At 48.6% G+C, this 21,280-nt stretch overlaps 2 protein-coding genes across 6 annotated transcripts in view; one reads left to right on the top strand and one right to left on the bottom strand.

Moving 5' to 3' along the window:
* Nucleotides 1-4,008: 4,008 nt before the first annotated feature.
* On the bottom strand, nucleotides 4,009-12,729 carry GMFG (glia maturation factor gamma). 5 transcript variants are annotated; one of them, XM_059666586.1, is made up of 8 exons: nucleotides 12,415-12,726; nucleotides 9,041-9,108; nucleotides 8,519-8,615; nucleotides 8,349-8,398; nucleotides 7,523-7,572; nucleotides 4,844-4,926; nucleotides 4,342-4,415; nucleotides 4,009-4,196 (listed from the first exon to the last, which is right to left on the bottom strand). In XM_059666586.1, the coding sequence occupies exons 2-8, from the start codon at nucleotides 9,041-9,043 to the stop codon at nucleotides 4,125-4,127; spliced, it is 429 nt and encodes a 142-aa protein (XP_059522569.1). In that variant the 5' UTR covers nucleotides 9,044-9,108; nucleotides 12,415-12,726; the 3' UTR covers nucleotides 4,009-4,124. The 5 variants fall into 5 exon arrangements, with proteins under 5 accessions (XP_059522569.1, XP_059522570.1, XP_059522573.1 ...); XM_059666587.1 differs by lacking the exon at nucleotides 12,415-12,726 and adding an exon at nucleotides 12,256-12,278; XM_059666590.1 differs by lacking the exon at nucleotides 8,519-8,615 and having other exon boundaries at nucleotides 12,415-12,729.
* Nucleotides 12,730-13,085: 356 nt separating this feature from the next.
* SAMD4B (sterile alpha motif domain containing 4B) overlaps nucleotides 13,086-21,280 on the top strand; it is a 47,682-nt gene continuing 39,487 nt past the window's right edge. The window contains exon 1 of the mRNA XM_059666576.1: nucleotides 13,086-13,214. The gene's annotated coding sequence lies outside the window, so the exon portion shown is untranslated. The remainder of the gene's footprint in view (nucleotides 13,215-21,280) is intronic.

The following is a 21,280-nucleotide window of genomic DNA, read 5'->3' as shown; positions in this document are numbered from 1 at the left end:
TTTGAAATGAATAAAACTAAAAAAAAAAAAAAGACCGGCCGAAACCGGTTTGGCTCAGTGGATAGAGCGTCGGCCTACGGACTGAGGGGTCCTGGGTTCGATTCCGGTCAAGGGCATGTACCTGGGTTGCGGGCACATCCCCAGTAGGAGATGTGCTGGAGGCAGCTGATCGATGTTTCTAACTCTCTATCTCTCTCCCTTCCTCTCTGTAAAAAGTCAATAAAATATATTAAAAAAAAAAAAAAGACCGTACCCTTTTATGTAATGATGTTTACTTTGAATTTATATTAGTTCACACAAACACTCCATCCATGCTTTTGTTCCGGCCCTCCGGTCCAGTTTAAGAACCCATTGTGGCCCTCGAGTCAAAAAGTTTGCCCACCCCTGGTAGTCATTGAAATGTAAGACTTCAGAGGGAAGTGGCATGGGCGCCAATTTTTTCCAGTGTTTAAACTACCTTTGACCCCAATGGGTGCTCAGTAAACAGAGGTTCTTGAATGCCTCTTGGGAGAGGATCTGGGAACTAGGCCCACTACAGACTCACCGTAGAGACCACACTCAGGAATAAACGTGTTCTCCCAGCCCAGTGATGGCGAACCTTTTGAGCTCGGCGTCATTTTGAAAAACTCTAACTTAACTCTGGTGCCGTGTCACATATAGAAATTTTTTTGATATTTGCAACCATAGTAAAACAAAGACTTATATTTTTGATATTTATTTTATATGTTTAAATGCCATTTAACAAAGAAAAATCAACCAAAAAAATGAGTTTGCGTGTCACCTCTGACACGCGTGTCATAGGTTCACCATCACTGTCCTAGCCTGAGGTCATTAGAAGGGAAGGGGTATAAGCCAGTGGCTAGGGCAGGGGTGGGCAAACTTTTTGACTCGAGGGCCACAATGGGTTCTTAAACTGGACCGGAGGGCCGGAACAAAAGCATGGATGGAGTGTTTGTGTGAACTAATATAAATTCAAAGTAAACATCATTACATAAAAGGGTACGGTCTTTTTTTTCAATAGTTTTATTCATTTCAAACGGGCCGGATCCGGCCCACGGACCGTAGTTTGCCCACGGCTGGGCTAGGGTGTACCCTTAAGGTCAGGAGGTATGAGTTGGCCTGAAAAAGAGGGTGAGGGGTAGAAGTAGATAGTGTGATTATTTCCCTAGGGCCCTAATTCCTGCCCTAGACCAATCTACCCCCAATCCCCAAGCCCATCTCTAAGGCTCCACTCCAAAGCAAAAATCCCAGCCTTATCTAAGCAAAGCACCCGAATTCTAGGTCCCACACCCGAAGTCTAAGCCCGCCCTAAAGTATATAGTATGTATTAAGATTTTTTCTTTTTTTTAATTTTTTAATTGATTTCAGAGAAAGGAAGGGCAAAGAAGAGAAACATCAATGATGAAAATCATTGATTAGCTGCCTCCTGCACACCCGCAACCCAGGCATGTGCCCTGACTGGGAATTGAACCCTGACCTCCTGGTACTAGTGGGACCAGACTTCTTTAACTGTATCCCTGCAACAAGTCTGAGCCCCACTCCACAGCCAAAGCCCTACTCCTCCGTCTTAGGCTCCACCCCATAAGCAGCTAGTTGTTAGCCTGGATACTGGTCCCTCAGACCTAGTCGAGGTCCTCCATTCTCAGCTCTACCTAAAATCCAGTCTCCACCTCTCCAATCTAAGCCCTGCTTATATTCTATATTAGCTCGGAGAAGTGCCTAGGAAAGCCTATGGCCAGGATTCAAAAATTAGGGAGCCTGCCTGGCCAGTGTAGCTCAGTGGTTGAGCATCGACCCATGAACCAGCAGGTCACGGTTGGATTCCCAGTCAGGGCACATGCCTGGGTTGCAGGCTCAATCCCCAGTACGGAGGTGCAGGAGGCAGCCAATGGATGATTCTCTCTCATCATTGATGTTTCTCTCTCTCTCTCTCCCTTTCTCTTGCTGAAAATCAATAAAAACATTTTTTGAAAAATTGAAGGAACACACTGAAAAGGGATATGCTTTCTCTTTTAAGAGAGAGAGAGAGAGAGAGAGAGAGAGAGAGAGAGAGAGAACGAACTAAGGAGCCTGGATCTGTGGGAGCCTAGAGGGGAGGTTAGTGGAAAGAGGGGAGACAGTCCCTGATTTGTACCGCCCTGGAAGGAGGGGCCCCAAACCCAAAGCCACCGCCTCTGTGCTGATTTTTTATTAGATAGTGTATTCTGTTCTGGCTTCTCTGATTGGTCCTTCCATAATCCTTCTGGCCAAACCTACTCTGCATTGGGCTGCTCTTCAGAATCACTCTCTGATTGGTGCGTTTTCCAAACTCCCTGCTTCTGATTGGGTAATTCCTTGTACATGCCTCTGTCTGACTAGATGGTTTGCAATAATAAGCTTGGACTATTGGGGACGAAGAGGGACAAGTGGGAGGGGAGGGAGGAGGAGAAAGAGGGGGAGATGGCCCACCTAAGAAAGTGAGTGGCCAATTGGCCACAGAATAGCCTTGGGTTAAAGTTCTAACTATAGAATCCTAGGTGTGGAACTTCAGGCAACCATTTTTAGTTTCTGTGCCTGTTTCTTCATCTGTAAATTGGGGATAATGTACCTTCTTCATGGGACATTGTAAGAATTAAATGAGTTAATAATAGCTATAAAGTGCTTATAGAAGTACTAGCACAGAGGAAGCCCTCAGTCAGAGGATTAGCTATTATTAATTTGAACATGTAAGTGCACAACCTTGAACTACTCCTTTTGCCTCTCTGACCTCTGCAGGCCAGGGAATTGCTTGACCTCTTAATTGAATGACTTCTCCTATCCCCAGCCCTCCTCCTCTTCCATCTCTAGCCATCAGGGACTCAGGCTGTGATTAGAGGGAGGGGTTGAGACGTGCCTGGCAGAAAGATGAGATAGGGCACCAGGACAAGTGTCAGAGGAAAGGAGCTCATCACACCCTAACCTTCCTCTCACCCCCCTTCCCCCACAGAAAATTGAGGGCAGGGGATTTCTTTATGTAGAGTGATTGTATGCTGAATCCCTCAAGCAAGGCCTTGTCCTGCTTTGGGAATAAGGGGGCAACGGATGGACAAAGTGAGGTGGTGAGGGGATGGTATATTCTGGCTGGGAAGAATGGGGAAGAGTTGGAGCTGGGGAGGGGCAGCCCAGGCCCTAGGTCACAATGCCATTGTTACCATGGCAACAGCCACCTCTATAGGGAACCTGGAAAGGAGTGGAGGAGGGAGCCAGGTCCCTGAATCTGGGGACATAGAGAAGAACTGAGACATGAAGGAGAAGCAATGAGACAGAAAGAGTGATTTATAACTATGAAGATCTGCCTGTCTTGGAATTTTCAGAGCCTAGTACACTGTTGGTTCTCAATAAATGTCCCTCAGAGACAGAAACAAAGAGTCTGAGGGAGTCAAATGCCCGAGGACGCCAGAAGAAAGAAGAATCTCCAGACAGGGACGAATAGGCTGTCCCTTTCCTGCCCCTTCAACACCATACCCATTAGCGGTCCACTAAGGATCCTGGATCTTCTTTGCCTTCCCCAGCACTGGAACCTCTAGGTCTACCCAACCACACAAACAACCCACCCCAAGAACTCCCAAGCCCCTGAACAATTGTTTGATCTTTCAACAACTTTCTGCATTTAAATTCTTCCTGACTGAGGCCTCACTGAGAAAAGTAGTATTCAGCGTAAGCTAATGCCTGCTAACCCCTAGAGCTGGGAAGGGAAGGGAAGGGAAGGGAGGAGGGGAAACGGACAATCTCCTTTACTCTCAGGGACCCAGGTATTCTTAATCCCCTCCGGAGTGGCTCCTTCATGGATTCAAATATTCCCCCAATTCCTCCAGGAGACGGGCGAAACCCCACAGGCTTCTTTCAGAGAAGCAGGCATCCTCCTTTCCTCCCGGAATTCAGCGGACATCCACTTGGTCTGCCTGCCCTCTGACGGCCTGAGGTGGTACTGCAGGGACTGTCAGCTGGCGCCCGCAAAGAGAAACAGAAACTGAGCCAGAACGGAGGATCTCTGAGTTCTTGCAGTTTAATTTCTTCGGGGTCTCGGATGTTCAGGTCCTAGGGGTCTGAACCCCCAGTTCCTTTGGGGACTCAGACATCAGGAATTCAGATCCCCAACCCAGAGGTCAACGAAAGAAAGACAACTTCTCTTGGAGCCAGGCCTCGGTGAGGTCATCAGTGGTGCGGATTTCAAACACCTGGGCGGGGAGAGTTCTCAATATCACGACCCATTCTGGAACTGAGAGAGCGAGGCCCCAGCCCCTTCCTCCCTCAGACCCAGGAGGCTAGACTCCCTGACCCCTCCTCCCTAACACTCTGGGATCCTCGGCCCCAGGCCCAGACCTTTGTGAGCTCTGCAGTCTGCACCAGTCTGTTTTTACTCCCTGCATACATCATCTGTTGTTCGGGCTTGCAGCCTGCATGGAAAAGGGAGAAGGAAACATAACTGGGGGATCCTGGGGTATTCCCTAAGGGGCCAGTAATCTCCTGCAGGCCCTGGAGTTTTCTAAGGGTCCTAGGAGCTGTTCTAAGGAGTCCCAGTTTTCAGTTTTGTCTAGGGGCTTGAAGTTATTCTGAGGGTCCTTGGAGATGGGACCCTCAGAATAACTCCCAGACAGGAGTTTCTAGGTTAAAAAAAGAAAAAAGGATTACTTACACATCTTGGGACTGAGGAGGATGAGTTGGGCTCATGAGAAATCTAAGCCCCCAACTTCCATGCACTGCCCTCCCAGTACTCACCAAGTCACACACACACTCACACACACCTGCACTCTCAAACACTATCTTACACACCCCACACAGAATCTAAGACCCTATTCTCAGGATGGGTAGAGCTGAGTCTCACCCACAGGGCTGGAGAAGATGAAACACAAGGGGTAGGACACTCGGCCATCTTCGTGCACATACTTGTAGCTGTAAACCACGAACCTACACCAGTGAAAAGGAATTCAAATTCAGGACTTCAATGCCGATTACCTAAGTCTACAACCTTGAAATCTTGCATGAGTCTGAGAACCTAGGGTTAACAACTGAGACTGAAGGTACTGGCCTCAAACACAATAAATGATTAAAAATAACGATAATAGTAAGTGCTAAATAGAACTACCATATGATCCAGCAATTCCACTTCTGAGTATTTATGCAAAGGAAATGAAACACAAATTTGAAAAGATATATGCACCCCATGTCCATCACAGCATTATATACAATAGCAAAATATGGAAACAAACTAAATGTCCATCGATGAATAAATAGATAAAGGAGATGTGGTTTATACATACAATGGAATACTATTCAGCCATTAAAAAGAAAGGAAATCCTGCCATTTGTGACAACATGGATGAAACATTGAGACATTATGCTAAGTAAAATAAGTCAGACAAAGAAAGACAAATACTGTTATGATCTCACATTTGGAATTAAAAAAAATAAACAAACAAAAAATCAAGTTCATAGATACAGAGAACAGATTGGTGGTTGCCAGAGGGAGGGGGGTTGGTGGTGGGCAAAATGGGTGAGGGGGGTCAAAAGGTACAAACTTCCAGTTATAAAATAATAAGTCATGGGGATCTAATGTACAACATGGTGACTATCTATATATATAAACGGCTAATATGCAAAGTGTCCCCTAGGGAGTTCAACCTGGAATTCGATGGCTCGCTATGACGTGTGCTGACCACCAGGGGGCAGTGTGGAACAAAGGAAGGCCCTGGCTGGCAGCTGGAAGGCCCCAATCGGCCCTGATTGCCAGCCAGGCCTAGGGAACCTACCCATACACAGATTTCGTGTACTGGGCCTCTAGTAATTAATAATACCGTATTGCATATTTGAAAGTTGCTAAGAGAGTAAATCTTAAAAGTCCTCATCACAAGAAAAAAAATGTTTTTGTAACTATGTGTGGTGACAGATGTTAACTAAATTTATTGTGCTGATCATTTCACTATATATACAAATATCAAATCACACTGTACACCTGAAACAGTAATGACATATACAGTAATGTCATATGTCAAATAGACCTCAATGAAAACATTTTAAAAAGAAAAACATAATGGCTTAAAAAAAATAGTCAGTGCTGCCCTGGCGAGTGTTGCTAAGTGGTTAGACTGCTGGCCCACACACCAAAGGTTCATGAGTTCAATTCCTGGTCAAGGGCACATACTTGGGTTGCAGATTCAATCTGGGCTGCAGTTCAGGCACCTGCAGAAGGCAACTAATCAATGTGTGTCTCTCACATTGATGTTTCTCTCTCTCTTTCTCAGTCTCTCTCTCTCTCACCTTCTCTCCCTCCCTTCCACTCTCTCTAAAAGTCGATGGAAAAATATCCTTAGGTGAGAATTAACAAAACAAAACAAAAAGTCAGTGCTTATTAACTCACAACAACCTTATGATGAAGTTGCTATTTTATGCCTATACTACAGATGGGATCATTGAGGCCCAGAGAGGTGAAGTCACTTGCCCACAGGTCTATGGGTACATTTGAACCTAGACTATAAATGCTCAACCACTATGTGATACTGTCCAGCTGGGGCTGAGACCAGGCCTGCCTACATAATTTGCCACGCTCAGTGCTAACTGAAAATTGGGGGCCCTTGTTCAAAAGACAAGAGAAAAACTTCTTCCTTTCTTCTGCAAGCTTTGCTATCTTGGACATGGGAACACCTGAAAGGGGAGTGCAGATGCTTACAGGCACACTCTGGAACTTTCATTCAGGAGCAGGAGGTGTCTGACCCTAACCCTCCTGGAATCTGCACTCAGGCCCCCTGCCAGGGCATCACTGGGTGGTGCAGGGAGTGGATAGAGAACCGGTCCAGGGCTGGAGGTGGCACTGCCCCAAGCCCTAGCACATGCTCTATTGTCTCAGAAGACTTCATAAAAAAACACAAATTCAAAGATAAAACTATAAAGGATTTCTAGACAGCAGGCAGCCGCAGAGCATCACCTCCCACATTCGAGGCTGCCTTCCGGATATGGGGCCCTTGGGGACTACACTTGTCAGACACCCAGGAGCTGGTTCTGGCTGGGATGGAGGCTCAAAATCCTCAGGCACCCAAAGTTCACCTCAGGGGAGAGGGAAATCTAAACAGACCGGTTACCATAGAAGTGTCAGAGTGTCCCTCCACTCACACAGAGCACCAGACTTACGTGGCTTCACACAGCTTTTCCCCAATTGTTAAATGTCAAATAATTTATCTGTTACCAGAAATATTCTGCAGCATTACAGAGGAAGGACATTTTCTTTCTTTTTATTTAATGAAGCAAGAGCAATGTTAAGGCCGAAACCTATCGAGGTTTGTATTTTTAAAAAAGCAAGCTCTCATTTCACATAGGATTATCAATGTAAAATTCTGCAACAAAATATTAGTATACTGTACACAAAGTCCTAGGATAAGAACTCTTGGCCTCAAACACAGAGATCCCAAGCTGGTGAATAGGACTGGAGCCCAAGCAGTCCCCTCAGTCTCCACCCCCATCATCACCCTCTCCCCATGGCCTGACCCTCCTGTTCCTTCCCCCAGGATACCTTGGCTGTCTTTCTGGCAACTCCATTTTTAGTTCCTCTGGAGAAATGTTCTGGGGGAGGAGGGAAAAAACAGAAGAAAATATTGCCATTAAACAAGTATTTATTATGTGCCAAGATACTGGTCTAATTAACACACATGGACTAATTCATTGAGCTCTTCCATAACTCTGTGGGGTAGGTCCTATTATTATCCCTACTTTACAGGGGAGCAAGCTGAGGCCCAGAGGTGTTAAGACACTGGCCCTAGATTGCACAGCAACTCTGAGCAGAGGAGTTCAAATATGAATCTGGGTTTAAATCATAACCACTTTACTATACCTCCTTTCAGACCAGAGGGAGCCCAACTCCTAGCCAATCCCCCTCTCCTGTCAAACAGCCCAGGCTGTCTCCATAGGCACCCCCCTAAATCCTTACCACAACACTATGAAGTAAGCCTTATTATCATTCCCATGTTATAGATAAAGACAGTGAGGCCAAGAGAGGGTAAGGTTATATATTGTAAAGGATGTCTGCTAACTTTTTATTAACTTATCTGGAAATTCTTTAATTTAAGTGCCAATGAAGTATTATCATTTTATTGAGCACTATGGGCCAGGCTTTCTAAACCCATTACAAAGATTAAATCATTGAATCCACAAACAACCCCATGAGGTTGGTACTGTTATCTCCATTTCAAGATGAGGAAGCAGAGACCCATACAGTCTCTTGCCTAAGATCACATCTGAGCGGGGACTTGACCTCCAGGTCTTTCTGGCCCCCAATGTCAGACCCTTGGGTCTCCCAGCCCCACCCACTTCTGGGAGGTCCCATCCACCCAGCTCCTCACCTGAAATTCTTCCTCCAGCACCACCATCTGCCGGTCTTTGTCCACCTTCACTAGGGAGGGATGGCACACAGGGTTTAGTGAGGACACCCCTTCTAATTCAGTGACTCTAGCCCAGCCCTCGTCGTATGTCCCCACCTCCCTCCCATCCTTCCAGGGAAAAGGACACTCACTTATTATGGCTGCATTATCTGTCTCTTTTCGAAAGCGGAATTTCCTCAGCTTTTCCTTTAGCTCTGGGTCCACCTCGCACACCACCAGGGAGTCCGACTGCAGCAGAGCCCAAAAAGCGCTGAGCAGGCCTCGCCTCAGTCCCTGCCCCCTGCCCAAGCCTCAGTGCCTCTATCTAATAATGAAGAGGAACGCTCTGACAGCCCATATGAGGCCTTCATGACATGAGGAAAGGCACCTTTTCCCCAGGCAGACGCTGCCCCTCACCAGGGCACATACTTGGATTGTAGAGCAGAGGCCAAATTCCAGCCCTCCAGCAGGTATCCTTGGGCAAAACTCAAGGAAACCCCGAGATCTATTTACCTGGGGCTAAACCAGGAACCACCATCTCTCTTTCCCCAGCCTGGTCCTTTGCCACCGTGGGGGTCCCCTTCCCAGCCCCTTTTCTCCAACACACAGCCTGGCCTTCACCAAGGCATCCTCCCAGCCCCAGCCCCAACCCAAACGACCCCTGGCCCCCTGACCATGACTTTTCTGTCCACAGGCCTCTTCTTTTCTCAGTTCCGCTGTCTTCTAGGGGTGGGGACGAGGGCTGGGGAAAGAAGGGGGGCAGGGTGTGGGGTAGGGGAAAGGTTTCATACAACACCACATCCTGTTTATGCCCATTCTGGGACAACTGCTGCAGAAGGCTCCTCCCCCTCCTTCCTTCCCCTAATCTGCCAGGACCTCCGAGCCTTTGAAATCACCTAGACTGGGGTTCAAATGCTGCCTTGCTATGTGACCATCGCTAAGTAACTTCACCCTCTGACTCAGGATTATTGTGAGGATAAAATAGCTTCACATGTCTCCAGGCAAGGTGGACATTCTCCACACACAAAAGATAATAATGAGCTCTTTATCTCCTCCCCTCCTCCAGGAAGCCTTCCTGGATTTCCCCCCACTTAGAGTATTTTAACTCGAGCTGAAAAGGAGAGCTGCTAGTCAAACTGTCACCTACTATGTTGATGGGGAAATGGAGAGGACACAGGAGACACCATAGCAGCAGAGTAGTGATGAATTTCTTCCTGAAGTTATTCAGCCTCACAGGCTTTATAATGGCCCCTACAACAATGGTGTTCAATCTTGTCAGACTAGGACCCCTTTTTTATTAAGTGTTTTGTATTGCTTCCTGTCTCATCCTGAAATGAAATTCCTGGATAATGTACCCTACTTACACACATACATTTTTTTAAAAAATCAATATAATGTTCTGTCATATAAAGGAGAAATGAAAAAGTAATTTATAGGAAAACCCTATGCATTTCAGTAAGGAAATACAAGCAAACAAAAGAGAATTTTTGCAGATCCCAGCCCCATAATGGCTGCTTCCCTCCATAGTAGTGGACAAGCCTTTCTATTCCCCACTACCTCACACTGGATCCCACCCCGTCACCCACTCAAGGGCATCACTGCAGCTATCCCCCGTCTCCCAGCATCATCATGTTCCCATCTCTCCTGGATCTGTCCCTCAGATAGGCAGTGTTACTTCTTCCATCTTAAAAACTATAAACCCTATCTCCTGCCCAGCCACTGCCCATTCGTTTCCTTCCCTTTTCAGCAAAACTTCTTGAAAGCATTGCTTACGCTTGCTATTTGCAATTTCTCTTCCCAATTTTCCCTTCTAGTCTCTCCCAGCAGACTCTCACTCCTGTCCTTCTCCCCTGACAGGGCCACCAATGACCTGCATGGTGCCAGACCTCATGGTCAACTCTCATTCCTCATCTGACACCATCATCGCGCCCTGCGCTCTGGGCTTTTCTCACTTGGCTTTCAGGATACCACCCTCCCCAGGTTTCCCTCCGACTCCCGACTCCCGTCTGCTCCTCCTCCTGACAGTGGAGTGCCCCCTTCTCTTTCCCATCTACCTTCCTCCCTTCCTGTTCTCATCAGTCTCTTGCCTTTCAAAGAGGTTACCTTAATAATTTCTCCATCTGGGCATGCCCCCCACCTCTACTAGTGGTTCTCAACCTTGCTAATGCCGCGACCCTTTAATACAGTTCCTCATGACCCCCAACCATAAAATTATTTTCGTTGCTACTTCATAACTGTTCATAACTGTTATGAATCGTAATGTAAATATCTGATATGCAGGGTGTATTTAGGCGACCCCTGTGAAAGGGGTCGCGACCCACAGGTTGAGAACTGCTGCTCTAGACTCTTACATCCAGTGGCCAACCTGACATCTCCACCTGGATATCTTGGAGTCATCCTTGACCCTTCTCCTTCCTTTGACAACATACATTAGAACTTGTCAGCTTAGATCTTCCAACTGCAACCAGAACCTGCCCACTTCTCCCCCTCCACAAACCATACCCTGGTCCTGCCACCTTCATCTTCTGCCTGAACACTTAAAGCAGAAAGGAGTGAAGCCCCCTTCTCCCCTCTGCACTGTTTCCCTACTCCCCTTTTCCCACACTCTAATCTTCACAGGATTACCAGCAGGATCCTTATAAAACCCAAGTCAGATGACATACTGCCTCTCTTAAAACCTTCCCATGGTGCTCATATTATTGGGGTAAAAGCAAAAGCCCTTACAGTAGCCTTTAGAACGAAATTAGCTGCCATCCCCTCTCCTCCATTACCTCTTGGACCCTGTCTTCCACTACTCTCCCCTGTGCTCACTGCAGCTATTACGCTAGCCTTTGTGATTCTGTGAATAATCCCGCCCCTGGGCCTTTGCCCTTGCCATTAACTCAGGAACCCTCTTTCCTTCAAGGCTCACCCCTTAATTCCTTCAGATTCCTATTCAAATCCCATCTGATGAAAGAGGTCTTTCCTCATCTAAAAGAGCACTGACCCCATTTCTGCATCCTGTCAGCTTGCTGTATTTCTCTCCATACACTTATCACCAAGTTACACTGTGTTTATATTGTTTGTGCCCCACCTCCCAATCACGTAGGCTTCCTGAAGACAGCTATGTTTGTCTGCCTTGTTCATTGTTGAAATTCCAGTCAGTGCCTTAAGCAATGCATGGCACCTATTAGGTACAGAAGGAAGATTATGGAATGCGTAAATGAAGCAGCATGTATGGTGCACACTCTATCTGGTGTGAAAACTCTTGCTTCGGCGAAGGGGTCGTGGATGGGGTTTGTGGCATCAACCACCCTGGCTTGAAATGGCCTTTCCTCACAGCATCGTGATGCCACCTCTGGTTTTCCTCCTCTCTGCTGCTCCTTCTCAATCTTGGTTGATTTCTTTGCTCAAACCTTCCAGGTCCCGGTTTTCTCAGGGTTCTGTTGGGTCCTGGTCTCCATTCATCCTCCGCACCCTCCCCAGCCTAGGTCAGTAATTCCCACAGCTTCAATTACCCTCTTTGATGCCCCTCGAATCTTGGTTTCCAGCCCCAATTTCTCTCTTAAGCTTCAGACACAGGAGTTGTGCAGTCTCCTGGACCCTGCCGCTGGGCGGCCCACACTGGGCTCAGAATCTTTACAATCGTTTCTGGATCGCCTTCTCAGGGAGGCCCCCACCTCCAGCCAGACGGCTTTATCTGAGATGTCCGCCTCCATCGCCCGCTGCAGCCACCCAGTCCCCCGCCAGCCAGTTCACTCGCCATCCTTCCGCGTGCCTCCTCCCCTTCCCACAGCCTCGCCGTCCTGCAAACGCCCCTCTCCCATCCCTGCTGCTTCCCTGCACTCGTCCCCAGTTGTATTCCCTCCAATATAAGAGCCAGCGGCTTCTTTCCAAACCCCCAACTCACCATGACTCTTCCCAGCGCGTAGCGCCCAAAGGACAAGTCCAAATCCCCTCGTGGCCAGACGCCTGGCGGCAGCTCCCGCCCCAGCCCCCCAGCCTAGAACTCTACACTGCACCCCGACTGCACCCCCCGAGTTCCTCTAACAAGCCACGTCTCAGTCACCTGAGAGCCGTCTGTGCAGTTCACCCCGAGCCAGGGAAGCCTGTAGAATGAACCGACAGATTACAATAGCCGGAGCAACGACTCCCATTTATTGATGGCTGCCTCTGTGCCCAGCACTGTGCATGCATGGCCTCTTCGGTCCTATCCTGCTTGAGAGAGAAGCAACAGGCTCAGAGAGGGCTGTGCTGAGAGAGCGGAGACTCCGGAAGCCCAGCGCCCACAGGGACGGTCGGGGGCAGCGCCAGGCCAAGACGTCCGGCGGGGCGCGCCGCGGGCGGGAGCGGCTTGGACGCCAGAATCAGGAATTGTGACTTCGCGCGAGGCCGCTGAGGTAGGCGGCACGGCACTGCCCCCTGCCGGCCGGGAGGCCCAGTGCGGGCTCTGCCGGGCCCGTCGCCCGTGGCAACGCCGGGCGCGCCCCGCCCCTTCCCCTCCCGTGGGCCGCCTGACCGTCAGCCTCCCGACCGACCAATCCCACGGAGCAAGAGGCGGGCCTCCCGGACCTCGTCCAGCCTCCGGAGCTCCCCTCGCCGCCAGGACCCGGCCTTCCTCCGCGCTCACCGCCCGTTGGCGGGTGCGCGGTTCGTCACCGCGGCCTCTGCTAATGCCGGCGCGCGGCGGTTCCGCCGGGGCGGGACCAGGGGCGGTGACGCACGGCGCGGTGACGCAGCGCGACGGCGGCGGCGGCGGCGGCGGCGGTGGTCGGTGCGGGAGGAGGGAGGGGAGCTCGCGGGCTGGAGAGCGGGCGACGGCGGTGGCGGTGGCCTGAGGAGGCCCGAGCGGCGGCGGCGGCCGAGGCGGTGAGTCGCGGGCAGGGTCGGGCGGCCGGGGGCCGCGGCGGGTCGGGGCGCGCGGGTCTCACCTCAGGGCGTCCCAGGCCGCGCGGGCGGCCCCGCCCCCTCAGGGACCCCGAGCCGCGGGTGGCGGCGGGCGCGGAGCGCGGGCCTGAAGGGTCGCGACCCCTGCGCGGAGCCCCCACCCCGGCCTCCGAATGGCTCCCACAGGCCGTTCGGAGCTTCCCCCCAGATCCCCTCACATCCTCGGGATCGACCCCCACGTCCGCCTCAGAAGCCTCCTTGGAGGGCGGTCCCGGCGACCGCAGAGACCCCGACACTCCCCTCCCACCCCGTCCGCCGTCCCGGCTCTTCCCGGGGTCCCACCCCTCCATTCCCACAGGTTTCTCCGGAGACTGCCCTGGGTCTTGGAAATCGGCCTCAGAGAACCCGCTGTGGCCCCGAGGCCGCTGCCGGGTATCCAGCATGTGTACCCGAGGTCTCCTCCCTGCGAAACCCCGAAAATCTCCCCTCAGAGTGTCCCTCAGATCCCCTCCAGACCTGGGCATTCCCGAAATCTCCCCCAAAGGCCGACTTCACGCAGCCTCCCCGGCCTTCCCTCCCCCCGCCCCAGGAATTTACCCTCCCGCCTCCCCATCCCAGCAGTCGCTCAGAACCCCAAATCTCACAGCTGCCACCCCGACTCCTTCAGAGTGCCCAGATGTGCCCTGAAGATCTTCCTCAGTCTCTCACATCTATAGAGAACTCTCCTTCCACGTTCCAAAACCCCCTTCCAAACCCCTTTTGTGTATCCTAAATCTGTCCCAGTAATCCACACCAAATGTTCCAAAAATTTCCTTTAGAAGTTTCTTCAGCCCTCCCCCCCCCCCCCCATTACTTCAGGTGAACTTTCCCGCACCCTCACAAGCCCTGTACATCCTAAAGCCTCTCGGGACCCTCTGAGGTGCGGCTGCCCGGGGTCCCCTGCCTCACCCCGGGGCCCCTGCCTCACCCCGGGGGCCCCTGCCTCACCCCGGGGGCCCCTGCCTCACCCGGGTCCCCTGCCTCACCCCGGGTCCCCTGCCTCACCCCGGGTCCCCTGCCTCACCCCGGGTCTCCTGCCTCACACCGGGTCCCCTGCCTCACCCCGGGTCCCCTGCCTCACCCCGGGTCCCCTGCCTCACCCCGGGTCTCCTGCCTCCCTGCCGCCGCAGGGGCTTTCCCGCCCGCCGAGGCCTCTCGCTCCCTCAGCATGGCCGTCGGCGCCTGCTCTGAGGAACCCTCTGCCCCGTCTACCCTGGTGGCTTCCCCTGGGAAGACCCCTCCCCGCTGCCCTTTGAGGATCGGCGGGGTTCTGGGCCGGGGTTCCTCTCAGACCACGCCTCCCAGGCCCCGAGAACCTCCCCACGACGCCCGCCTGAGTCAGCACCTTGCAGGCTCCTCAGAACCTCCTCGGGCCCTCCCGCCGCCCAGAAACCTTGTTCAGGACCCTCCTGGGCTCCACTCCCTTTAGCACCCTCTCGTCTCCATTCTCTATCCTCTCAAATCAACCCGAGAGGGCCTGTGCAGATCTGAGTCTCCTCACCCATCATCCCTTCCGAGGCCCCAGCATCCTCCAGACAGCCATCCCCAGAGGCTCCATGTCCCCTTTCAATAAGGCTTTTAAGAGACATGCTCCACCCCTTGAAGTCCCAGTCCTCAAAGACCTTTCAGGCTGTTTTTCTTAGGTTCCATCCTCAGAGACCCCTCCTCCCTTCAGAGATGGCGGGACCCTTATCACCCTCCTTAGAGACTCCTTGGGGACTGCCCCTGTTTTCCTTCCGGAAGCCCCCACCTTCCTACTCCCCTCGGAGGGCCTCCTCACGAAGGAAGCTCTTCCCCTATAGTGATGGGCCTCAAAGTGTGCTCCCTGGACCAGCAGCGTCTGCATCGCCTGGGAATTGCTAGAAATGCATGTTCTTGGGCCTTACTCCAGTCCTACCGAGTCACAAACCTGGGAGTCGGCCCGCAGCCTGATTTCAGGAGCCCTCCTGGTGATTCTGACGCGTGCTCCAGTTTGAGAACCACTGCCTCACGGAGAATTTCCCGCTCCCCACAGAAAGCCCGAAAGATGCCCACTGTGCCCTCCTGCCCACTCCTGTTTTCCTGGGAGCACTCTTTGTGCAGTACCCACCCTCCAGAAAGACCCCTTCAAAACGCTTCTAGCTTCTCCACAAAGTTGCCCCTGAGCAATTACTTCAGATTCTACTTTTAAATGGTTTCGTTTCAGATCTTCCTAGGACTTTCTCCTCTGGCTTCCCCTCCACACCAGTCTTTGGTGCTTCTGCTTCAAATTGCTATCTCCTCAAACACATGTCCATCTCTTCTATCTACTCATCTGTCCTTCTCCACAGAGGCACCCTCCCCTTAGGGCACCTGCAAATCCTCGTGCTCTGTGTCTTACTGCCCAGAGCCCTTTATTGTACTTCCTAGAGCACCACTCATCATCATCTTTACAGTTTTTCACCCACCCTCACTGGACTCGGAATTTGGGAAATAGTGGGGATGTGTCTTGTTAGTCTCTGAATCACACAAGGTGGGATCTGCCCTCTGTAAATTATTGGGAATCATTGGAGCACAGGCAGCTCTTATGTTTGGCTAGAAATCTCTAAATTTCTCAGATCTCACACCTCATTCAGGTTCAGCACACCTTCCTCCCCTCACCCTCCTCTCTTCTCTCTACCTAGCCCAAGGAGAGGCTCTCTGCCCCAACTGCTCTATCTGTGGGACTTTTCTTTGTCTTTCCTCCTAATTCCAAGCTACCCCAAGTCCTATTCGTGGTGACCTGCCTCACCCCATCCTACTTGACTTCTCAGCCCTCCTTTGGGCCCTCAGCTTTCTCTAAGGGATTCTGTTTCTCTCTAGGGTCAAGAAGAGGAAACAGAAATCACAGGGTAAACACTGGGGCCTGCCTTCAGGGAGCTCCCAATACAGTAAGGTTGGGCAGGCACACAGGGCAGAACATGAGGTACAAATTATATGTTGTAGAAATTCAGCAGTGAGAGATTGCTTTTCTCACTAAGATTAAGTGAAACTCAGCACTTTATCTGGAAATACTTCATAGAAAAGGTGGTATTTGGGCTGGGTGATATTCCATAAGAATTGGGACAATGACAGCTAGCCTTCCCAAGAAAGGAAACAGCTTCTGCAATGGGTGGAAGACAAGAAAGTGTCTTCATCTCTCATCCATGGCATCTCTTCTCTTCCCCTAAAGGACAGCGATGAAAGAAAAGAGATTTCTCCCATCTGCATTGTATTTGCCAGCTGCACTTTAGTGACCCAAAGAGCAGTAATACTAATGACTACTGTTCATTGAGTTGTTATTATCTACCAGTCACCATTTAAGTGCTTTACATGTATTGTCTCACAGGACCTATGAGGTAGGTAAACTACAATTATCCTCATTTTATAAAGGATGAAATTGAGTGCAGGTGGGACAAATAGAAGCTCTCTGGCCCCTGTCTGTCCCAAGATGATAGTGTCTGGAGTCAGGGAGTTGAATTTTATGTTCTGATAGGGTTGGGAGCAATAGGGCATTGTAGTGTAGTGGCTAAGTATGCAGACTTTGGAGCCAAAAAGGATTTATATCCCATATTATCACTTACCAGTTTTGTGACCTAGGGCAAGTTACTTAACTTTTCTGGTCTTCAGTTTTAACAGTTAAAAAATGAAGGTAATTGCCCTGACCGGTTTGGCTCAGTGGATGGAGCGTTGGCCTGTGGACTCAGGTGTCCCGGGTTCTATTCCGGTCAAGGGCATGTACCTTGGTTGCGGGCACATACCCAGTGGGGAGTGTGCAGGAGGCAGCTGATTGATGTTTCTCTCTCATCGATGTCTCTAGCTCTCTATCCCTCTTCCTCTCCCTTCCTCTCTGTAAAGAATCAATAAAATATATTTTTTTAAAAATGAAGGTAATAATGATATCCTACTTCATAGAATTATTATAAGAATTAAGTAAGTTAGTACATATAAAGTACTTAGGACAATGCCCTGCACATAAGTTCTAAGTGTTAACAAAAAAGGAAAAACAAAACAAACAAACCTCATATCAGCCAGGACTCTAAAGACTTAAGTGACGGAACCTTAGTTCAAACTAGTTTAATCAAAAAGAAGAATTAATTGATTCTTGTTGCTAAAAAGTCCAGAGATAGGATGCTTCAGAACTAGTTACATCCAGGAGTTGAAACAATTCAATAATCTCTCTCCATTTCTTCACTGACTTAGCTTCATCCTCAACAGATTTCTGCTTTGTGGTGAAAAAGGCTCTCAGCAACCCTAGGCTTAAATCCTACATCCTTAGCAGCCTTAGTGGAAAGAGAATTCTTTCCTGAGAGCCCTTAGTTTGAAAAGGTCCTTCCCTGAATAAATGTGAGATGATGACAGAAGATCCTTAGGGACGTTTAACCTGGCTCTTTAACCTGGAACTGCTCACTTGTGGAGCCAGATAAGACTGATTCCATCCCATTACCTTTCTGAGCATCAATGATAGTCCCCTTCCTCACTGTTTCCCTAGCCCCAATCTGTGCTTGTTTGGATCCAGAGAGAGTTTATGGCTAGCCTGACCCAACCAGACTTTCCTTTGGGATCTCACTAGGAAAAATAGAAATGAGATGAAATGACTGGCATGGTTTGGTGGTAGCCTCGAGGCAGAGGAATCCAGGAGTACTGGTGTTCAGTTCCCTACATCAACTTTGGGTTTTTAGGGCCCGCAACTTTGTAAGAGAGTTAAGTAGTGAGTTGATTTTGTTTTGTTTGGGTGCAAATTTGTTGAATAGAGTCTAGTTGAGAACAAGTCACAGAACAGCAGAACATGCAAGTCTCTTATCTCTAGCAATTAAACAATTTATGGAGATACTTTTCTAGGTACTAGAGACGCAGCAGTGAATGAAAAAGTCAAGGTCTTGGATCTCATGGACCTTATATTCTGATGGGTGAGAGAATATATAAACAAGTAAATCAAGATAATGATATGTGCTGTGAAGAAATTAAAACAGTAATGTGAATGAGGGTGAGGATGGCCACTGTATACAAAGTGGTCAGAATTGGCCTCTTTGAGGAGGTGACAGTTGAGCCTAATAGCCTAAAAGATGAGAAGGCACCAGTTGTGGATGATCTGGTTCGTGGGGCAACCTAATCCAAGCATTGTTACATGTGGAGAAAGAACTGCTGCAAGGTGGGGAAATTTTTCACAATTTCATGGGACTTGGTGATGGCATTAGAAAAAGAAGAATCCAGCATGATGACCACAACACTATGAGAGTATTTATGCCTGACAACTCTAAGAGAATAGCTATTTTTAACTACATTTTACGTATGAGAAAACAGGTATAGCAAGATGAATTCATTCGCCCAAATTAAGGAAGGCAGTAGGTGATAGGGTTATATTTCCAACCCAGGCCATCTGGTCCCAGAGCCACTTGAGTTTTGGGGGAAAAAAAGGCAGGAGGGCATGTTTAACTGACATTAAGAAAAAAGAATTATCGCCCTGTCTGGGTAGCTTAGTTGATTCAAGCTTTGTCCCAATACACCAAGGTTGTGGGTTCAATCCCTGGTCAGGGCACCTACAAGACTCAACAAATGAGTGTGTAATAAGTGGGAGAACAAATCAGTGTTTCTCTCTTCTCTAAAATAAAGTGTGTCTGTTTAAAAAAGAAAAAAGTTATCAAGACTCAATGACTAGATCTTATGGAAGAAGAAGAAGAAGGGAAGGAAAGTCAGAGTTTTAGAGGGAAGAGGTGGCATATTTAGGAGTGGAAGAAATAAAGGAGACTGCAGTACGTTGAAAGGAGGTAGGGGTTGATATGGGACACCAGCTTCTCTACTTCAGGGTTTCCCAGAGCTCTCTAGGCCGTTATTTCCAGGAGGCTGTGCCTGGCCTCACCTCTCCTTCCCTTCCCCAGGACCATTTACAAAAGCCTCATACTTGGCTGAAGCAATAGTGTACATATTTTGTATACATATTTCAGGAGTTTCTGAAAATACTAATTGGTGGTGGTGGTGTTAATCGCACCTGAGGATTCTTTTCCATTGCTTTTCAGAGAGAGAGAAACATTGATGTGAGGGAGACACATTTATTGTTACCTCCTACACGCTCCCCAGCTGGGGGCAGGGAGCAAACCCGCAGTCCAGGTACATGCCCTTGACGGGGAATTAAACCCGAGACCCTCTGTGCGCAGTCTGATGCTCTAATGAGCATGCCCCCCAAGGCTGGTTGGTTTCTATAAGAGGGACACTGGGCTCCCTCGGCTTCTGACATTCTCCTGTTCTTCTCAGGTCAGAATAGTGAGTTAACCTTAGGTAACTAGCGTATTACCTTATTCATGAAGTGTGAGTTAATCAAAGGCCTAGGTCAGTGGTTGGCAAACCGCAGCTCGCAAGCCACATGCGGCTCTTTGGCCCCTTGAGTGTGGCTCTTCCACAAAATTCCACGTGCAGTATTTTAAATATGAGGGAAGCTTTTCTCAACAAATTCAGAAACAGCAAAGCGATGTTAGCCTTTGTTAAAAAAAAACCTCTCAATGCTACTGTAACAGAATTAAATTTTTCTCCCTTTAATATTGACATTGGCAACTTTGAAATGCAATTGCTGGATTTAAAAAACAGCTGTGGAGCTCGAAATTTGAACGTCTTTGTGCTGATATGGAAATATTAGAGAAAAACAAATGTGAACTTAGTTCACAGCACAAGTGGTCTGCTTTGAAAGACCTGGAGAAGGAAGATATGTTGATTTTTAACACCTGGAATAGTATTCCTGACTCATATAATCAACTGAAAAAACTAGCGTTTGCTGTTCTTTCCTTATTCGGGTCTACATATTTATGCGAACAATCATTTTCAAGCATGAACCTTATCAAGAGTAAATGAGAAGTCGTCTTATTGATGAGAACCTGGAATCGTGCCTAAAATTAAAAACAACAACATACAAACCTGACTTACCCAAACTTTCCAAGGAGATGCAAGGCCATTGTTCACATTAGTGTTTGTCAGTCATTGTCATGATTTAATTTTATGGATATTGTAAGGAATTTAATTTTGTCAATAAATAATATTGTTTTAAGTATGATATCAAGTTTTATTCAACGTACCTATAGTTTAACTAAGACTTAAAACTTTAAAGTTTATTAAGTTAATTTTAGGAAACGTGGAGTGAAAGAAGATGTAGTGTTGAGGATTGAGAAAGGTATGTTGAGATCGTTTGGACATCTAGAGAGGATAAATGAAAGGAGATAGACGAAACAAGTATACAAGACGAGTGTGGATGGGAGAGTTGGAAGGGGTCGACCTCAGCGTACGTACCTCAGTCAGATTGAGGACGTTTTTAGCAAAGGCCAGCTTAGGAGTACCCTAATTAAGTTAATAACAATGTACCTACCTATATAGTTTAAGTTTAAAAAATTTGGCTCTCAAAAGAAATTTCAGTCGTTGTACTGTTGATATTTGGCTCTGTTGACTAATGAGTTTGCTGACCACTGGCCTAGGTAGGTGCTGAAGAAGGGCTAGGAATGTGTAGGGAGACTAAGGATGCCTCTTATTTATCCAGAGATATTGGCATTAAATGGCGTACCCTTCAGCCCAACTTTCTAGGCATGGAATAGAAATTACAGGAGACTAGCATTATTCTCAGGAACAGCCAAGAGTTACAAAGACAGGCTGTCTGGCCTTGAAAATCTCAGCTTAGTTGTGTGCAGTCTTGGATAAATGCCTTAACCTATGCGTCAGTTTTTCCATCTGTAAAATGTGGATATTATATACATATATAAGACAGATATAGAATATATATAGTTTTAGATCAAATGAGCTCTTCCATGGAAAGCTGTTATCACAGGGTCTGGGACCTGACAATATATGAAGATACGCCAAGCATCATGCTAGGTATTTTTATATACATTGTTTCATTTCATTCTTACAACGAGCTTTACTGAGGAGGAAACTGAGTTACTTGCCACAGGTTACACAGCAAGTATGTATCAGCATGAGAGCCCAGATTTCAGCAGGTTTGACACACTCCACAGTGTTGCTCTGAGTGTGTAGAGTTGACTTCGAGTGGTGCCTGC

The sequence above is a fragment of the Myotis daubentonii genome, chromosome 15, assembly GCF_963259705.1.
Source record: "Myotis daubentonii chromosome 15, mMyoDau2.1, whole genome shotgun sequence".
Taxonomy (NCBI): domain Eukaryota; kingdom Metazoa; phylum Chordata; class Mammalia; order Chiroptera; family Vespertilionidae; genus Myotis; species Myotis daubentonii.
The sequence above is the reverse complement of the archived record's forward strand: the minus strand, read 5'-3'. Positions and strand labels throughout refer to the sequence as shown.

Coding starts and splice junctions, on each gene's coding strand:
- GMFG (XM_059666586.1), bottom strand. Junction 7,573..8,348: donor TGCTGGAGGAAGAATTTCAG/GTGAGGAGCTGG, acceptor CTCCTCCCCCAG/AACATTTCTCCAGAGGAACT. Junction 4,927..7,522: donor TTGCCAGAAAGACAGCCAAG/GTATCCTGGGGG, acceptor TCACTGGTGTAG/GTTCGTGGTTTACAGCTACA.